Genomic DNA, 14,468 nt, shown 5'->3' on the forward strand with positions numbered 1-14,468 from the left:
AAGAAAGAAGCAGGCTGGGGTTAGCTGAGGGAAGAATGGGGTTAGTGGGGGAGTGCTTCATGTGCTCTAATGGAGTAGCCTCTGCAGTTTAGAAACCTTGCTCCAGGAACTGTCTTCAGAACTTCTGTTGCTGGGCTCTAGGTGACTTCAGGTGTAATCTGTCCAGCTCATCCTCTTCCCTTTGACCCTCTGGCACCTGCCTACTCAGCACTGTTATCTTCCTGTCCCTTCACTTTCTGTAGAGCTTACAGTGTGGGTAGACTCCAGCTCCCTACATCCCCAGCCAGTGGGACCAGTGGTCAGGGATGATGGGACATGGAGTCCCAACACTGAGAGTCACAGTCTCCCTGTTCCTGGCTTAAATTGCCTCTTTCTCACGCTGTGCAACCTGAAACAACCATTTCTCCTATTATTTTACAAATTTATAAATAGATGTATGTAAGGAGAGCTGTTTCAAGAGGTAGAAGTTGCCAGAAAGACTGCCAGCTTTGCTTGGCCCAACGGAGAATCTCCGCATGCTCTGGACTGTGTCAAGTCACTTGTTTTCTAGCAGTTCAAGCAGACAGGAATTGTTGTTGGGAGAAAAACAGCGTGACAATCACAGACTGTGAGAAGGATGCCAACTAAAACATGCTCAAATAGCTATTAACAAAAATATTTGTGGGCACCAAAATGCTATGTTCTGAAAATACCTCTGCAAATGTAAAAACCAAAATATTATAGGAATACTGTTTTGTGCGAGTAAACACTCACTAGCCTTGGCATGGCTTGATCTTTTGCAGTTACTATTGATGGATCACTAAGATGATTATGAGCTAACCCAAGAATGAGGAACTGAGGGCACACCAATGTTTTTAGATGAAGGTGTGGGGCTTGTTCTCTGCCTGAGAATGCTTGTGCCAGGAGATCTAAAAGATTAGTCAGAATTTGACAAGAGGGAGAAAAAGTAGGTGTAAGTTTTTGGTGCTGTTTCATAGAAGCAGTCTTGCGGGGCTGTAGGGGTGCTTTCTGTTTGGGTTTAGAGACTGTTTTGGGATAGGCACTACTGTCCAGTTTTGTCTGCTTGCAATTATAATTGCAAACTCTTTGTGTTGTGAAACCAGTGGTTTACTTGTGGAGTTTTGTTGTGCCCCTGAGAAATGTGGGTGCACAATGTCAGCATTTACAACAAAGAAAATGTGTGATGGAACCATGCAGGGTGGATAGGGAGTCATTAGGTATTATCCTGGGTAGAAAAGTGTACAAGGATGATGAATGCATTGCCAATGCTCGCCCCCTCCCCCCGTTCTCCCTCCCCATCCCTTTTCCTTTTGTGTCGTGTATTTCAGATTGTAAGCCTGAGAACAGGAGGTGACTTATTACTGATATGTGTAAGCTCCTCCAGGAGCTGTTTAGTTGTTGTTTTTTGGCTGAAAAGTGGAGTGAAAATGCTTTAAATAAATACACAAGTGTATAAGTGGTGTACTTGTTGGAGTGTGTGTGTGTGTGTGTGTGTGTGTGTGGAGAATTTGAAACTTTGATTTTTATTTTTTTTAAAGACACAGTGTGTTCTCTTCTTTATGAGTGAGCTAATGGGTGTTTTACAGGCCTAGTAATGTTTTATTTTTTCCCATTCTATCTGCATGGCTGTACAACAAGTGAGACTTTTAATACCAAGATAGAAAAAGGCTGCTGGATGATGTCACTGGTCTCAATGTCACCGAAAGTGCCAAATCAATCCACAGACTCGAGAGAGGCCTGTCTAGACAGATATATATGGGTAGATAATAAGAAAAAAGCCCACTGTTTCAGTTCTACTGCTAGAATCTAATGGACTGCAATTTTGTTCAGCTCAAGAACTACAAAGATACTAGTCCCAGCCCATTATTCTATACTGTTGTGAGTTTGGTGAGGGGTAGTCAGTGTGTTGCCTGAGTCCCTTCTAACTCGTGAGTCCTGGATCCAGAATGGTTCAAAATCAAATGGAGGATTCCATGCTTCTGTGTGTGAGTTAATGGTCCTAAGGACCATCTTGTTGTTTAGTCGTTTAGTCGTGTCCGACTCTTCGTGACTCCATGGACCAGAGCACGCCAGGCACTCCTGTCTTCCACTGCCTCCCGCAGTTTGGTCAAACTCATGCTGGTAGCTTCAAGAACACTGTCCAACCTTCTCGTCCTCTGTCGTCCCCTTCTCCTTGTGCCCTCCATCTTTCCCAGCATCAGGGTCTTTCCCAGGGAGTCTTCTCTTCTCATGAGGTGGCCAAAGTATTGGAGCCTTAACTTCATAATCTGTCCTTCCAGTGAGCACTCAGGGCTGATTTCCTTCAGAATGGATAGGTTTGATCTTCTTGCAGTCCATGGGACTCTCAAGAGTCTCCTCCAGCACCATAATTCAAAAGCATCAATTCTTCGGCGATCAGCCTTCTTTATGGTCCAGCTCTCACTTCCAGGACCATCTTAGTATGACAAAATAAGTAGCACTGTGCCAGAGGGCAAATAGCAAATAGGTGGGCCCCTCCCTCACCTGACTGGTAGTGAGAAAAACAAAAGCCAGAGTGTGTGTGAGTTGGGCAAGAAGCAGGCAGCAACCAGAGAGGCAGACTCATGCTTGATTTCTCCTTTATTCCAAGGCTGTGAATACAGTGGAAGCTCTAGTGACGAACTTAATTTGTTCCGGAGGTCTGTTCTTAACCTGAAACTGTTCTTAACTAGAGGCGTGCTGCCGCTGCGCTGCCGGCACACGATTTCCATTCTCATCCTGGGGCAAAGTTCTCAACTCGAGGTAACTCTTCCAAGTTAGTGGAGTTTGTAACCTGAAGTGTTTGTAACCTGAGGCCTTTGTAACTCGAGGTACCACTGTATGGGAGAAGCAAGAACTTTTGGGGTGTAAATGCTGTGAGCCCCTCTATCGTAGGCTCAGGTTGTACATATGTGTAAATAAACCATATAGACACCACAGTCTGCACTGTCTCTCATTCCAAGGAAACTGAACCCTGGATAAGCTCCTGGAGCCTGTAACAATACTATTCTATTCAATGCCTTTTTGGTGCAGCATTTATGTCAATGGACAGATGCACCGCACTGGAATCCAACATAGCTTTTTCAGTGTGTATAGCCTGCTTCCTGAAAGTTGTGAAAGGTTGTCCCAATGCACCAAGGCAAGAGGAAAAACGTTTGAGAACCACTGCTTTCAAGGATATGACTTCACAACTATGGACCTCAAGATTTGTTTTGCATTGTACAACTCGTATGCGCCTTATGTGTTCCTGCAGATTGCAGAGTCGTGTCACCTCTGTTAAGTTCAAAGGAACAGCAAGGCAAAACTGTTTGTTCTTCCAGGGACTTACATCATCTGTGTGAGAAAATAATCTCTGAAAGCACGTCAGTATCGAGTACTGCTCGAACTATCTAATATCTTGTTGCTGTCATTTATTTCCCACTGGTGCTATTATGCAGATGGTGTATCTTGCTCCTTCGTGCTGACTCACTGTGGCACACTGTATCCTAGAATATGATAACGGCCACTTGGCTAAGTCCCCCCCCCCCCAAAGGTGTGGAGGATCAGTGTTGGTGACTGCCTTTGGTGGCCTTCAGTGTAATTCCAGCCCTGAAATTATGCATTATGCTTGATGAGTATATGTCTTTGCATCACCCAAGCAGAAAGGAGGGCTATGCCTTTTAAAACGGAGCAGCAAATCCAGAGGAATGCTTAGGCTAGGCTGCTGAGCAACGTTTTGTATTATGCGCTTTAAAAAACCTGATGCTAGAATCTTCCCAAGACTGTGGCTGTACCACAAAGTGTTTCCATTTTTATTATTTATCATCACAGTTTGATTCCAACAGTGATCTTATATGAGGAATCTCATTTTGTCCTTGCAGTAACCCTGTGAGGTAAAGATAGGCCCTGAGAGACTTCCTGAACCTTTCTAGGGAATGTCATAGCCAAGAAGAGATTTATACATGGGATTCTCATATCAAAACAACAATAAACTACGCTGACTCTCTCACTGCCAGTGGCATGGCTTTGAAAAATGTCTATTGATATCACTACTGTCATTTCTGAGAGACTCTTAATTCTGTTCATGCTTAGATGGGCCTGGGATTTTAAAAGTGACCACTGCCGGTTTTTTGTTTTAGGTAATTAGTAAAAATCACTCCCTTTCATTTGCATCAAACAGCAAGCCTGCCTATTTTTAAAATATAATTATTTTTGTATAAATGCCTATGTCCTGGTCTTATCTCCCACCAGCAGTAACAGCATTGCGGAGTCATGCTGATGTCACAGGTAACTTATTTAATCTGACCGAAAGAGATAACAATGTTTATTTAAAGCCTTGTTTAAAATGGGAAGCAGAGGTGGGGGAACCACAAGCACTCCGAAATGTTAGTTTTAAGATCTGGTGATTGCCTGGCTATAAAGTTACATTAACTTAAAGAGGAAACAGATAAGAATTCTAACAGTAAAATGGCAGGCATGTGTTTTGGTTGGACTTGGGCTTCACTGAGGTGAGTGGAACACTCCCAGGTACCTGTGTCTAGTATTGCAGCCTAAGTCTCCCCAGTCCCTCAAGCTCATACAGATAGACAGACAGATTTGTTACTCTCCTTTTTGCACCATTGGCTTGCTCTTTAGCTCTGCCCAGTCAATAGCACAGCACCTCCTTCTTCCATCACAACATTTTTGGAGTGTGAGTGAAATAAAGAAGTGAGGCTGACGGGTGGACTTCCTAGCACCAAATTGTCCTGTCTGAACTGTTAAGATGTGTGACTTAAATATCCACCAAAGAACTGCCTCCTCCCAAACCCATCTTTCCCACTCCTGAAGGCAGGTGTGAAGAACCTATGGCCTTCCAGATGTTCCCCTAGCTGGCATAGCCTATGTTCTGCCTCCTGATCAGAACTGTTTTGAAAGAAAGGAATCAAGACAAGCTTTTAATTTGCTTGGTTAGGTTTTTAATAGCCTGAAGCTCAACTTGGTTTTTAATTGGTTCCAGTTGGCCTTTTGCTGCTGCGTAATTTGTTTTTTATGAAACATTGTTTTGCTTTCAAACGATATAATCTTCCCTGAGCACTGTAATTTTTTCTTAAATCTTTTTCAACTGCAGAATGGAAGGATATGCGTTTTCTCGAACAGATAAATAAATAATTGTGTGTGAAGGAATATTTCGGTGGAATGAAGACATGTTCGTGTTCCTACAGTGAGACGAGTAGATTTATACAAGCAAACACAGAAATGCAGACAGATCGCAGCTCCAGGAATTTGGAGTCTTGCTTTCAGAGATGGCACAATAATCTGTGTGCTTGTCACACTAAGCTTTGATGGCTGCAATGTGTTATATGCATCTTAAAGCCCGTTCAAAAGCTTCAGCTGGTTTGAGATGCAGCCCACCAAGTCCTGATGGGGCAATTAGGTGGTTGCATCTTGTGACACCATTGTTGTACCAGCCATATTGGTTCCCACTCTGCTTTCATTCCCAATTTCATGGAATCATAGAGTTGGAAGGGACCACAGGGGCCATCCAGTCCAGCCCCCTGCAATGCAGGAATCTTTTGCCCAACATGGGGCTGAGACTCACAACCCTGAAATTAAGAGTCTCATGCTCTACCGATTTGAAGTGGTGGCTCGTAACATTTTAAAGCCTTTAAACCGCTTGGGTCCAAGTTACTCAAAGAACCTACTGCACCTGTACCCCTCTTGCCTGCATATTAAAATCAACAGTGGAATACCTTCTCATTTGTCCACCTGTGAGATCAGTGAAACTGGTGGGCATGAGGAAGAAGCTTTCTCCATAGTGGCCATGGGGCTTTGAAGTCACTGCCAGCTGACCTTTGTAACACTGTTGGGCTTTAGGTCTTTGGAAATGTCTTTGACCCACTTATTTAAACTGTTATATTGATGACTGGTGCCATTGGGGCAGGACTTTGGATCTGCAGTCCAGGGCCTGCTCAGCAGAATGAGCAGAAAGCCCCCTAAATGCATCAAGGCTGCCCTACCACATTTTGAATTACCATCTAAAGAGGGAGGCCACAATAATGCCATTTAGTCCAGAGTCTAAAATTATCTAAGTCTGTCTGCATGCTCCCTGTCAAGGGCATGTCACCAGTGTACGTCTACTATTCATACGGAGCAGTACAGAATTTTTATTCTTCTTCTCGATCAAGTTGTCATGTCATCATCAGAGTCTTTTTTCTCCCAGCCCGCAGGCATCTTCTTGCCCATTGTAAATTGGCAAGGCTGATAAAAGTACTAGTGCCTCCATGGGATCTTCCTCCAAAGGCCAGCTACTAAGAATGGCTCGCACTGAAAGAAGAACAGCGCCAAGAACACAAAGTGAAATTTTAAGAATGAAGTGCTCCTTCAGCTTTAGCAGTTCCTAAGAGAAATAGTATAGATTCCCTCTAGCTCTTTTTTAACTGTTGTGCCGACAAGTCATCAGAAATCTGTGCTAGTTATCACACAGTTGGGGGAGGGACTCCACCCCCCCCTTCTTGTCTGAGACCGAAAGCCCCACCTTTTGTCAGGGCAATGACTGCAATCATGTGTTTTTGTTCCTTGATGGCCCCTCTCAGCCAATCTCCTGAGGAAGCTGGCTTGACTTATCTCTTAGGCCTTGCTAAATCCATTGGTCAAACCAACAACCTGGCACCCAGGAATTTTAGGGGATCCTTGCCCCCTGCCAACCCATAACAATATTATAACTGCTGGGTGAGGTCCAGCAGGACCCAGATTAACACTAATATAACCTTGGAATTATCATTCCACCATAATAAGAACAGTGCCCATTTCTTACACATTTACTCTCTGTTGCATGTATTGCATCGTAATACTCGGGAGTAGATCTGGAGAGGAGAGGGAGAAGTTCCATTGCAGAAATGGAAGTCCTTGTGCAAATAAAATGGATTGGTTGGATTCAGTCCAGTGGGCTTTTAGATATCTAAAGATGTGGTACTACTAGGTTAGCAACTTCACAGGCAGAACTATAGTGTTTCAAGATCCTTTCTTGGCTCTCCCTGCTTTTGTTTTTATGAGAAAAGACATTAACAATACCCAGTTTATAGTAATTTACATAGTGAGTAAAGTTTATTTTAAAGTGGCTGCAATCCTGTGCCTGTTGAATTTTGCTGGTGCTGAAGTGTCTGGTTGTGATATATAGAAAGATGCTGTCTTTATTTATTTTACTCTAGTGAACAAAAAGCAGAAAAACAAACAGACAAAATTGGTTCTGTTTCAAGGTGAGTTTTTAAAAAGAGAGATGAAAAAGGATCTGTATTATGTCTGACAGAACACTGTTCTTTTATTGCAGAATTGTCCGATACTGGAAGACACATGCGATGAAATATCTCTAACACCACCTAGGATATGTGTGGACGAGCCTGATTTTGAAAGCAGCTTTCCCCCCCAGTGCCGAAATTTTGGCCTCTTTTTTTTCTTTTTTCTTTAAAGAAAGCTACATATCTGGGGTCTCGCTTTGCAATCATACGTATTATCTCCGATTCATATGCACTCCAGCACCTCGATCAGTTCTTTGTTCTCCTTCACCAGCCCGGCTGTGAAGAGACTGCTGGGCTGGAAGCAAGGAGATGAAGAGGAGAAGTGGGCGGAAAAGGCTGTTGACTCCTTGGTGAAGAAGCTAAAGAAGAAGAAGGGAGCCATGGAGGAACTGGAGAGGGCACTCAGCTGCCCCGGGCAGCCCAGCAAGTGTGTGACAATCCCGCGGTCTTTGGATGGGCGGTTGCAAGTGTCTCATCGCAAAGGGCTGCCCCATGTCATCTACTGCAGAGTGTGGCGCTGGCCTGACCTGCAGTCTCACCATGAACTGAAAGCGCTGGAATGTTGCGAGTTCCCGTTTGGCTCGAAGCAGAAAGAAGTGTGCATTAATCCTTACCATTATCGACGTGTGGAGACCCCAGGTAAGCAAATCATCCCAATAAATTGTAAAAGTACGTATGTTTTATTGGGTTTCAACAGTAATACCATAAACATAAAAACAAAAACGACACATGGAGTGCCTATTATTGGGTTGTCTGTTACAAAAAGTAACAGTAAGGTACATACATGATAAAGTTTATTGATTAATCTCCAGAGAGGTGTTGTAACAACTGGGCTGACTTATGGATGTGACCAGTGAACAAAGACCGCTTGCCAAAAAATTTGTCTCTCTTCGCCTGTCCATTAACAACTCTCCTGCGTTGGGTCAAGCATTCCGAAATTGCTTTTCCCCATACACGTGCATACTGCAAAGGCAAAGTAACATTTCCCCCTGCTTCCCATTTGGCAGCTATCGCCATCATGGCAGCAGCTAAGAGAAAAGAGATTAGGGTTGGAGGTGGAAACGTAGGGTTAAAGTTGCTCTCAGGTGACAAAAGTGCTAATTTGGGATCCAAGATCAAATTATGATTATCGGAGAGATTTCAGAGAAAACATTTTGGATAGTAGATCCCAGAGCATTGCACCCTCTCCAATCTAAAAATAAATTTTGATGCAAAGGCTACCACTGCATTGGGCTTCATATTTTGTAAGAAATTTCATTATGAAATCATAAGAATAGGAGGAAAATATAGACTTCTTGATGAAGAAATAAAACTGAATCAGTTTTCTACGTGAGAAATCTACGTTGCTGTTTTTAACCAGGAACCAAGTTCTGCTGCTTCAGGATAGAAACAGCCTTGTTAAATCTTGTGATGAATCTGACTAAACATGGGTTGGAGGTAATCTTAAAGGCTACTTTGTGACAGTGGTAGCAATCAAACATCATGGTTTTTTAAAAGCAATCAGGTGAAACAAGCTGTGTCAGTATGAATTTTTTGGCCGCTGTGATTTGTTGTGATACAGCGTTTGTTTTTATTTATGGGATTTATTCTTTTTAAGTGTGTGAGCCAAGTTCAGAGTCACTGATGAGAAGGCAAAATTTTGTTTTTATTTAGTGATTTGTTTCTTTGTTTTAAATACCCTGCCCTTCCTCCTGATTGGAGCCCAGGGCAGCTAACAACAGTCTCTTGCAACCTTGCAAATATACAGAATCATAAAACAATTGAAATTGAACAAATTCATGCCAATTCTAAAACATCCTGTAAAAATGTAATAATAGGAGAAGAGAAATACATGACACATTTTCCAAAATAAAGGGGAGACTAGACGAGATGCTGGAGATCTGTGATCATATCTGCCATACGTTGCATTAAAAAAAAAGTCAAGAATTAGGGATTGGATTGGGAACATTCCACTGGGGAGGTAAGATTCAACCATTCTCCTGCACTCTCACAGTGTAGATCACACACCAAGTTAAACTTGCACTGTTAGAACAGTGCTGTGGTCATGTAATGAAATAATTTGCAACTCAGCCTATAATGTTCTGTGTAGTTACAGAGCTACCCTAAATTGGTCAGATGTGCCATGGCAAAATTGGATTGTGCTTCTGTTCTGCACTGAATGAAGCAGACAAATGATTGCTTTACCTCAAGTGCAGCTTGGCACTCAACTTACTTTGCTGCTGTGGTTTTGCAAACTCTTGTCTCCTCCTTCAAGTGCTGCCCTAAAGTCACAAATCAGGTGTGAAAAAAAGCCATTGTGGTAGTATATTCCTGGAATGTAGGTGCCGTTAATTGCATTTCCTTCTCCAAAGGTTCCTCTCTCGTTGTGGTTCTTGCTCATATTTGTACTTGTCCAGGGTGCTGAAACTTCAGAAGGTAGTTTTTTTAAAAGCTTCTTTCTTAAAGCCATACTAGATGCTATGCAAGGAATAATTCATCAGTCACCCAATACGTAGATATCCAGTGAAAAGCACCCCTAGGGCATGGACTCGTTAACCCTTTGCTGGGGTACCCTGACATCATTTACCTAATCTATGTCCTCCCAGCTGCTTTTTGCCTCGCTGGTACTGTGGACGCTCATGGGAATTCAGGACAGGATGTTGTAGGAGGAAGCACAGGAAAACAAACAAGAGACATTTCATTAACAGAGCCTAAGGTGGTTGTTGTTTTTTGCCCTACAATATTGTCACACCTGCACTCTGAAAGGATTGGAAAATCCTGTTGATGATTTGGAGAGGATTAGGCCCCAGATGAGCTCACCTTCTCTCACATTGCTAGGATAATTGGGCTTTACCGCGTTGGCCGGCCTCACCTTCTGAAACCAGTACACAAGACTGGTTCAGGGATCAGCCTAACCTGAACGCTTCTGAAATTAGGCTCCTCTGCCAAGCAGTCAACAGCCTATGCTTTTGGTCTTCCTTGTTTTGCTAGTTCTTGCCCTTTCTTCTGAGAGAGCACTGGAGGAGCATAAGAGAGAAAGCATGGATTGTACCTGGTCTCTGAGACTATGGGCAGAGGCTATGCCCAAATCTGGAAATGATGTGCGTTTGAGTGTTATGAATCAATGAACGATGTGTATTTGTATATGGAGCTTCAGCTACAGTCTTGGGAATTGGCCTCTAAAATGCTCAACCTGCTTTCCTGATTGCTTGCAGTTCCTGATTAGTCTCTACCAAAGTTATTTATGCACCTCATGTATCTGCTTTTTGGAATTTAACCTAAGTTCCTGTCTGGAAATATTTTTTAAAATTGATATCTTCAACTAACATCTTTTTAAAAACATGATAAAAACCCTAATTTTGTGTGATCTCATATGTCCTATAGGTTGCACAGGATAGTGGGGAGGGAAATGGAGGCATTTGTTTCACTGCATAGTTCTGACCCACCTAGGATGTTAATGTTTTAACATCAAACATTAAAAGGCATCCCAGTACAGTCCTGCCTTCAGTTGTGTTTGGAAAGTTGTATAGTTGTTTATCTGTTTGACATCTGTTTAACTCTGCAATAAAATTGTCCACTCTTGAGTAAATTATATTGTTTACTTCTGTTTGACTGTGGCATTGCTCCAATGGACTTTCCGCCAAAATAACAATAACTGCTTCTGTTCTTATGGCAAGAATATGTGTTTTTGTCCTTCAGCCAATCTCTTCCATTGGCGCACTTGCAGTGTAGTACAGATATAGCCACGAAAAACCCCTTTCTTTCTTGCATTTATGTATCTTGAGCTTAAGATGATTCAATAAGATTCAAGTGGGGGGTGTGCACAGGAAGCCCTTAACTGAGTCAGACCATTGGTCCATTTGGCTGAGTATTGCCTACCCTGATTGGCAGAGGCACACCAGGGTCTGAGACAGGGGACACTTAGCAGTTCTTAACTGGAGATTTAAACCTGGGACCTTACGCAAGTGGTTGTGATTTCTCCCTTTTAAATAAATAATTTTTAAAAATGTCTCTTTTGCTGCAATCTGTGGCAGCAGCAACAGAGCTCTTCTGGGTGTCCATTGCCCCCCCCCCCAAAAAAACCATCCCCACTAAATGCCCCAAAATGACATTTCATCATAGCATAGCATCATGCCAAGGAGCCATGTGACTGCCACATTCCCCCACGGAAGGACACTACAATGTTCCTCTTTCCTCCCATCCCCATTCCCTTTCATGTTGTGTATTTTAGATTGTAATCCTGAGGGCAGGGACTGCCTTACCAGTGATATATGTAAGTTGGGTGTTGCTGTTTAGTCTAGCAACCTGGGTGTTGCTGAAGAGCAGGGGGGAAATGAATATTGTGTCCTATAATTATTTTAAACCTCCTTGCTCATACTGTTGCCATCACCTGGTAATCATAAATTTAATAATGATATTGGTTGATATGATGATTCATTCCTTGGATCCTTTCCTGGCTTGCCTAGTATTGTTCTCCTTCCTGGCCAATTGCAACTTCAGGGGCAGGTTGTGAATTAGATTGGGGAAAATAATTCAGGGAGGGAGACTTGAAAACACTTCTTCCAAGTCCCATACCCCTTTCTTAGTCAAATTAGCACTCCCTCTTCCCCGTGGGTGTGTTTGATTGGGTGGGGGGAAATGTTGGGAGAGATCAGTCATAGATCTCCTGCCAGCGTTTCTCTAGACCCATGAGTCAACAAATCTTCTGTTCTCATGTATTTTTTATTACATCTGTTAATGGAGTTAACAATATGTCAGAAAGAAAGCATTATCATATTCTGGTGGTAATTCCATCTGGCCCTTGGGATTTATTGCCCTATAAAGATATAATAGTTTCTCTGACTTCTGTAATACTTGACCTTTCAAATTTCTGTCAACTTTTGGTAAATGTGGAATGGGTGGGTTTTTATTTTAAGGACCCCCTCCATTTGCAGTGGTGGGAAGGTGGCTTTTTCATGTATAATGGTAAAATTCTCCAAATATATGTGTGATTTCCCTAATCACCACCCTTATATTATTATTGTCATACAGTCGTCTTTGTTTCTGATGGGATAGATCCAGTAGAGTTTTCTCTTGTGGTTGTTGTTTTGCTAGTGTGGAAGCCAGTTATTTCCCAGCCAGCCTCATTTCCCATTTTATACATAGCATGTTTTTGCACATTTTCTCTATTTGTTGACCTGAAGTTTAGAATATTAATTGCATTCATGATTTAAATTTTATCAGTTCGTAGAACTTAGGTAACAGTAATTTACATTTTCTGAATAATTATATTAATTGGATACTTAGACTAAATATGTTTTGTTATTTGAGATTTTGTACCCTATAAATTTTGTCTTTAAAATATGTATGCCAAGGTGATTCAGATACTGCATTGAAGCCTTGCTACTTGCACCACTGAAAATTCTGCGTCATGCTTTCTTTCTTTCTTTCCTTCCTTCCTTCCTTCCTTCCTTCCTTCTTCCCCCACCACCTGTGGTTTCTGAGATTTCAGTGTCTTTCGCCCACCAGTCTTCAGACCTTAAGGACAAGGAATTTTCACAGGTCTCTACTTGTGAAATTCCTAATATGCACTCACAGGTTATTTAATTTGAATTTGCATGTCCATCCGTCCCCTTCCAGGAATTGCATACATTCTTGCATGAAAGTTTGGTAACGTGACTGGCATGCCAGATCTTAGGAGTGGCATCTCATGTAACTAGGGAGAGGTCACAGTTCAGTGGTGTGGTGTGTGCTTTGCTGCAGGAGATCTCAGATTCAATCGTCTCTTAAGTGAAAGGTTCAGGAGATTCTGGAGAGCTGCTTCCAGAGTAATTGGGCAAGAGAAGCAAACAGGGAAACTGCCTGACACCAGTTCAAACTGTGCCCCTAACTGCTTTTAATGCCGGACATGTTTTCCCTCTTGTTCTAGTGTTGCCTCCTGTTCTGGTTCCAAGACATAGTGAGTTCAACCCTCACCTCAGCCTCCTTGCCAAATTCCGGAATGCGTCTCTTCACAGTGAGCCACTGATGCCTCATAACGCGACCTACCCTGATTCTTTCCAGCATCCTCCATGCCCCCCTCTCCCGGCGTCTCCCCACATGTTCTCTCAGTCCCCTAGCAGCATGAGCTACCCTGACTCCCCCGGAAGTTCCTCTACACCAGGAAGTCCTTATCAACTTACAGGTAAAAAATAAATAAGCAGCAGTCTCCCTGAACACGTTTCCAGTGCTGATGAATGGGTCTACAGTGACTTCTCTTTTGGGGACAAGAGGGATGCGGGTGGCGCTAGGGTCTAAACCACTGAGCCTCTTGGGCTTGCCAATCTGAAGGTTGGTGGTTCTAATCCCCGCGACGGGGTGAACTCCCATTGCTCTGTCCCAGCTCCTGCGAACCTAGCAGTTCAAAAGCACACCAGTGCAAGTAGATAAATAGATACCGCTGCGGTGGGAAGATAAACGGCATTTCTGTGCGCTCTGGTTTCCGTTGCGCCAGAAGTGGTTTAGTCATGCTGGCCACATGACCCAGAAAGCTGGATAAACACCAGCTCCCTTGGCCTGGAAAGTCGATGAGCACTGCAACCCCATAGTCCCCTTTGACTGGACTTAACTGTCCAGGGGTCCTTTACCTTTTACCCTTTTGGGGACATGGAATATCAACTTTTGTGTGGTATTTGGTTCATATGAAAGCATACAGTCCGTACAATTTTGGTGTTGGCAGTTGTATTGCTTTCATCATTTCATGTGATGTGCACTGTCGAAATGTTTACAAGGGATGCTTGGGCCCTGTGTCTGATCTTTCATCTGAAACAAAAAACCCTTGAAAATCCATCTTAATTTGGATGAGACACCGATTCAGTTTAAGTCAGAAGGTTTTGCTCCTTCTCCAGTGAACGTAAACTAGTCAGTTAATGAAATGGCAGGCCCAGTAGCTTTCTCCTTTTCTATCCCCCCTCTCTAGTCGAAACGCCACCTCCGCCTTACAACATGAGAGAAACGCCAGGAAACCACCATGGACGCTCTATACATGCAACCGCAGAGAATCAGTTAGTCCTGTCATTGCCCAATGGAGGTAAATCTGCCGATGGAGAACCTGAAAGTATGTAAATACTTGTATCGTTTTCTAGGGGGAAATGACTTGAGCTATGCCTGATTTATAGGCCTCTGACAGCAGGGGGAAAAAAATCAAATCCTTAACCTGGATTAAAAGTGATGCTTAATGAAATTGCTTCCAGTGCTGAACCACTAGAATACAGTATTATT

General features: G+C 42.9%; 1 protein-coding gene across 4 annotated transcripts in view; it reads left to right on the forward strand.

Moving 5' to 3' along the window:
* SMAD9 (SMAD family member 9) overlaps window positions 1–14,468 on the forward strand; it is a 38,225-nt gene that overhangs the window by 8,854 nt on the left and 14,903 nt on the right. For 2 of the 4 annotated variants that reach the window (XM_083498940.1, XM_083498939.1), the window contains exons 2-4: window positions 7,283–7,889; window positions 13,138–13,392; window positions 14,167–14,277. In XM_083498940.1, coding sequence (XP_083355066.1) covers window positions 7,478–7,889; window positions 13,138–13,392; window positions 14,167–14,277 — 778 coding nt within the window. In that variant the 5' untranslated portion in view covers window positions 7,283–7,477. Of the gene's footprint in view, window positions 1–7,282; window positions 7,890–13,137; window positions 13,393–14,166; window positions 14,305–14,468 lie in introns of all 4 variants that reach the window. The other 2 variants (XM_083498938.1, XM_083498937.1) reach the window with 1 other exon arrangement.

This window comes from Podarcis liolepis (genome assembly GCF_965112155.1).
Source record: "Podarcis liolepis genome assembly, chromosome: 4".
Lineage (NCBI taxonomy): Eukaryota > Metazoa > Chordata > Lepidosauria > Squamata > Lacertidae > Podarcis > Podarcis liolepis.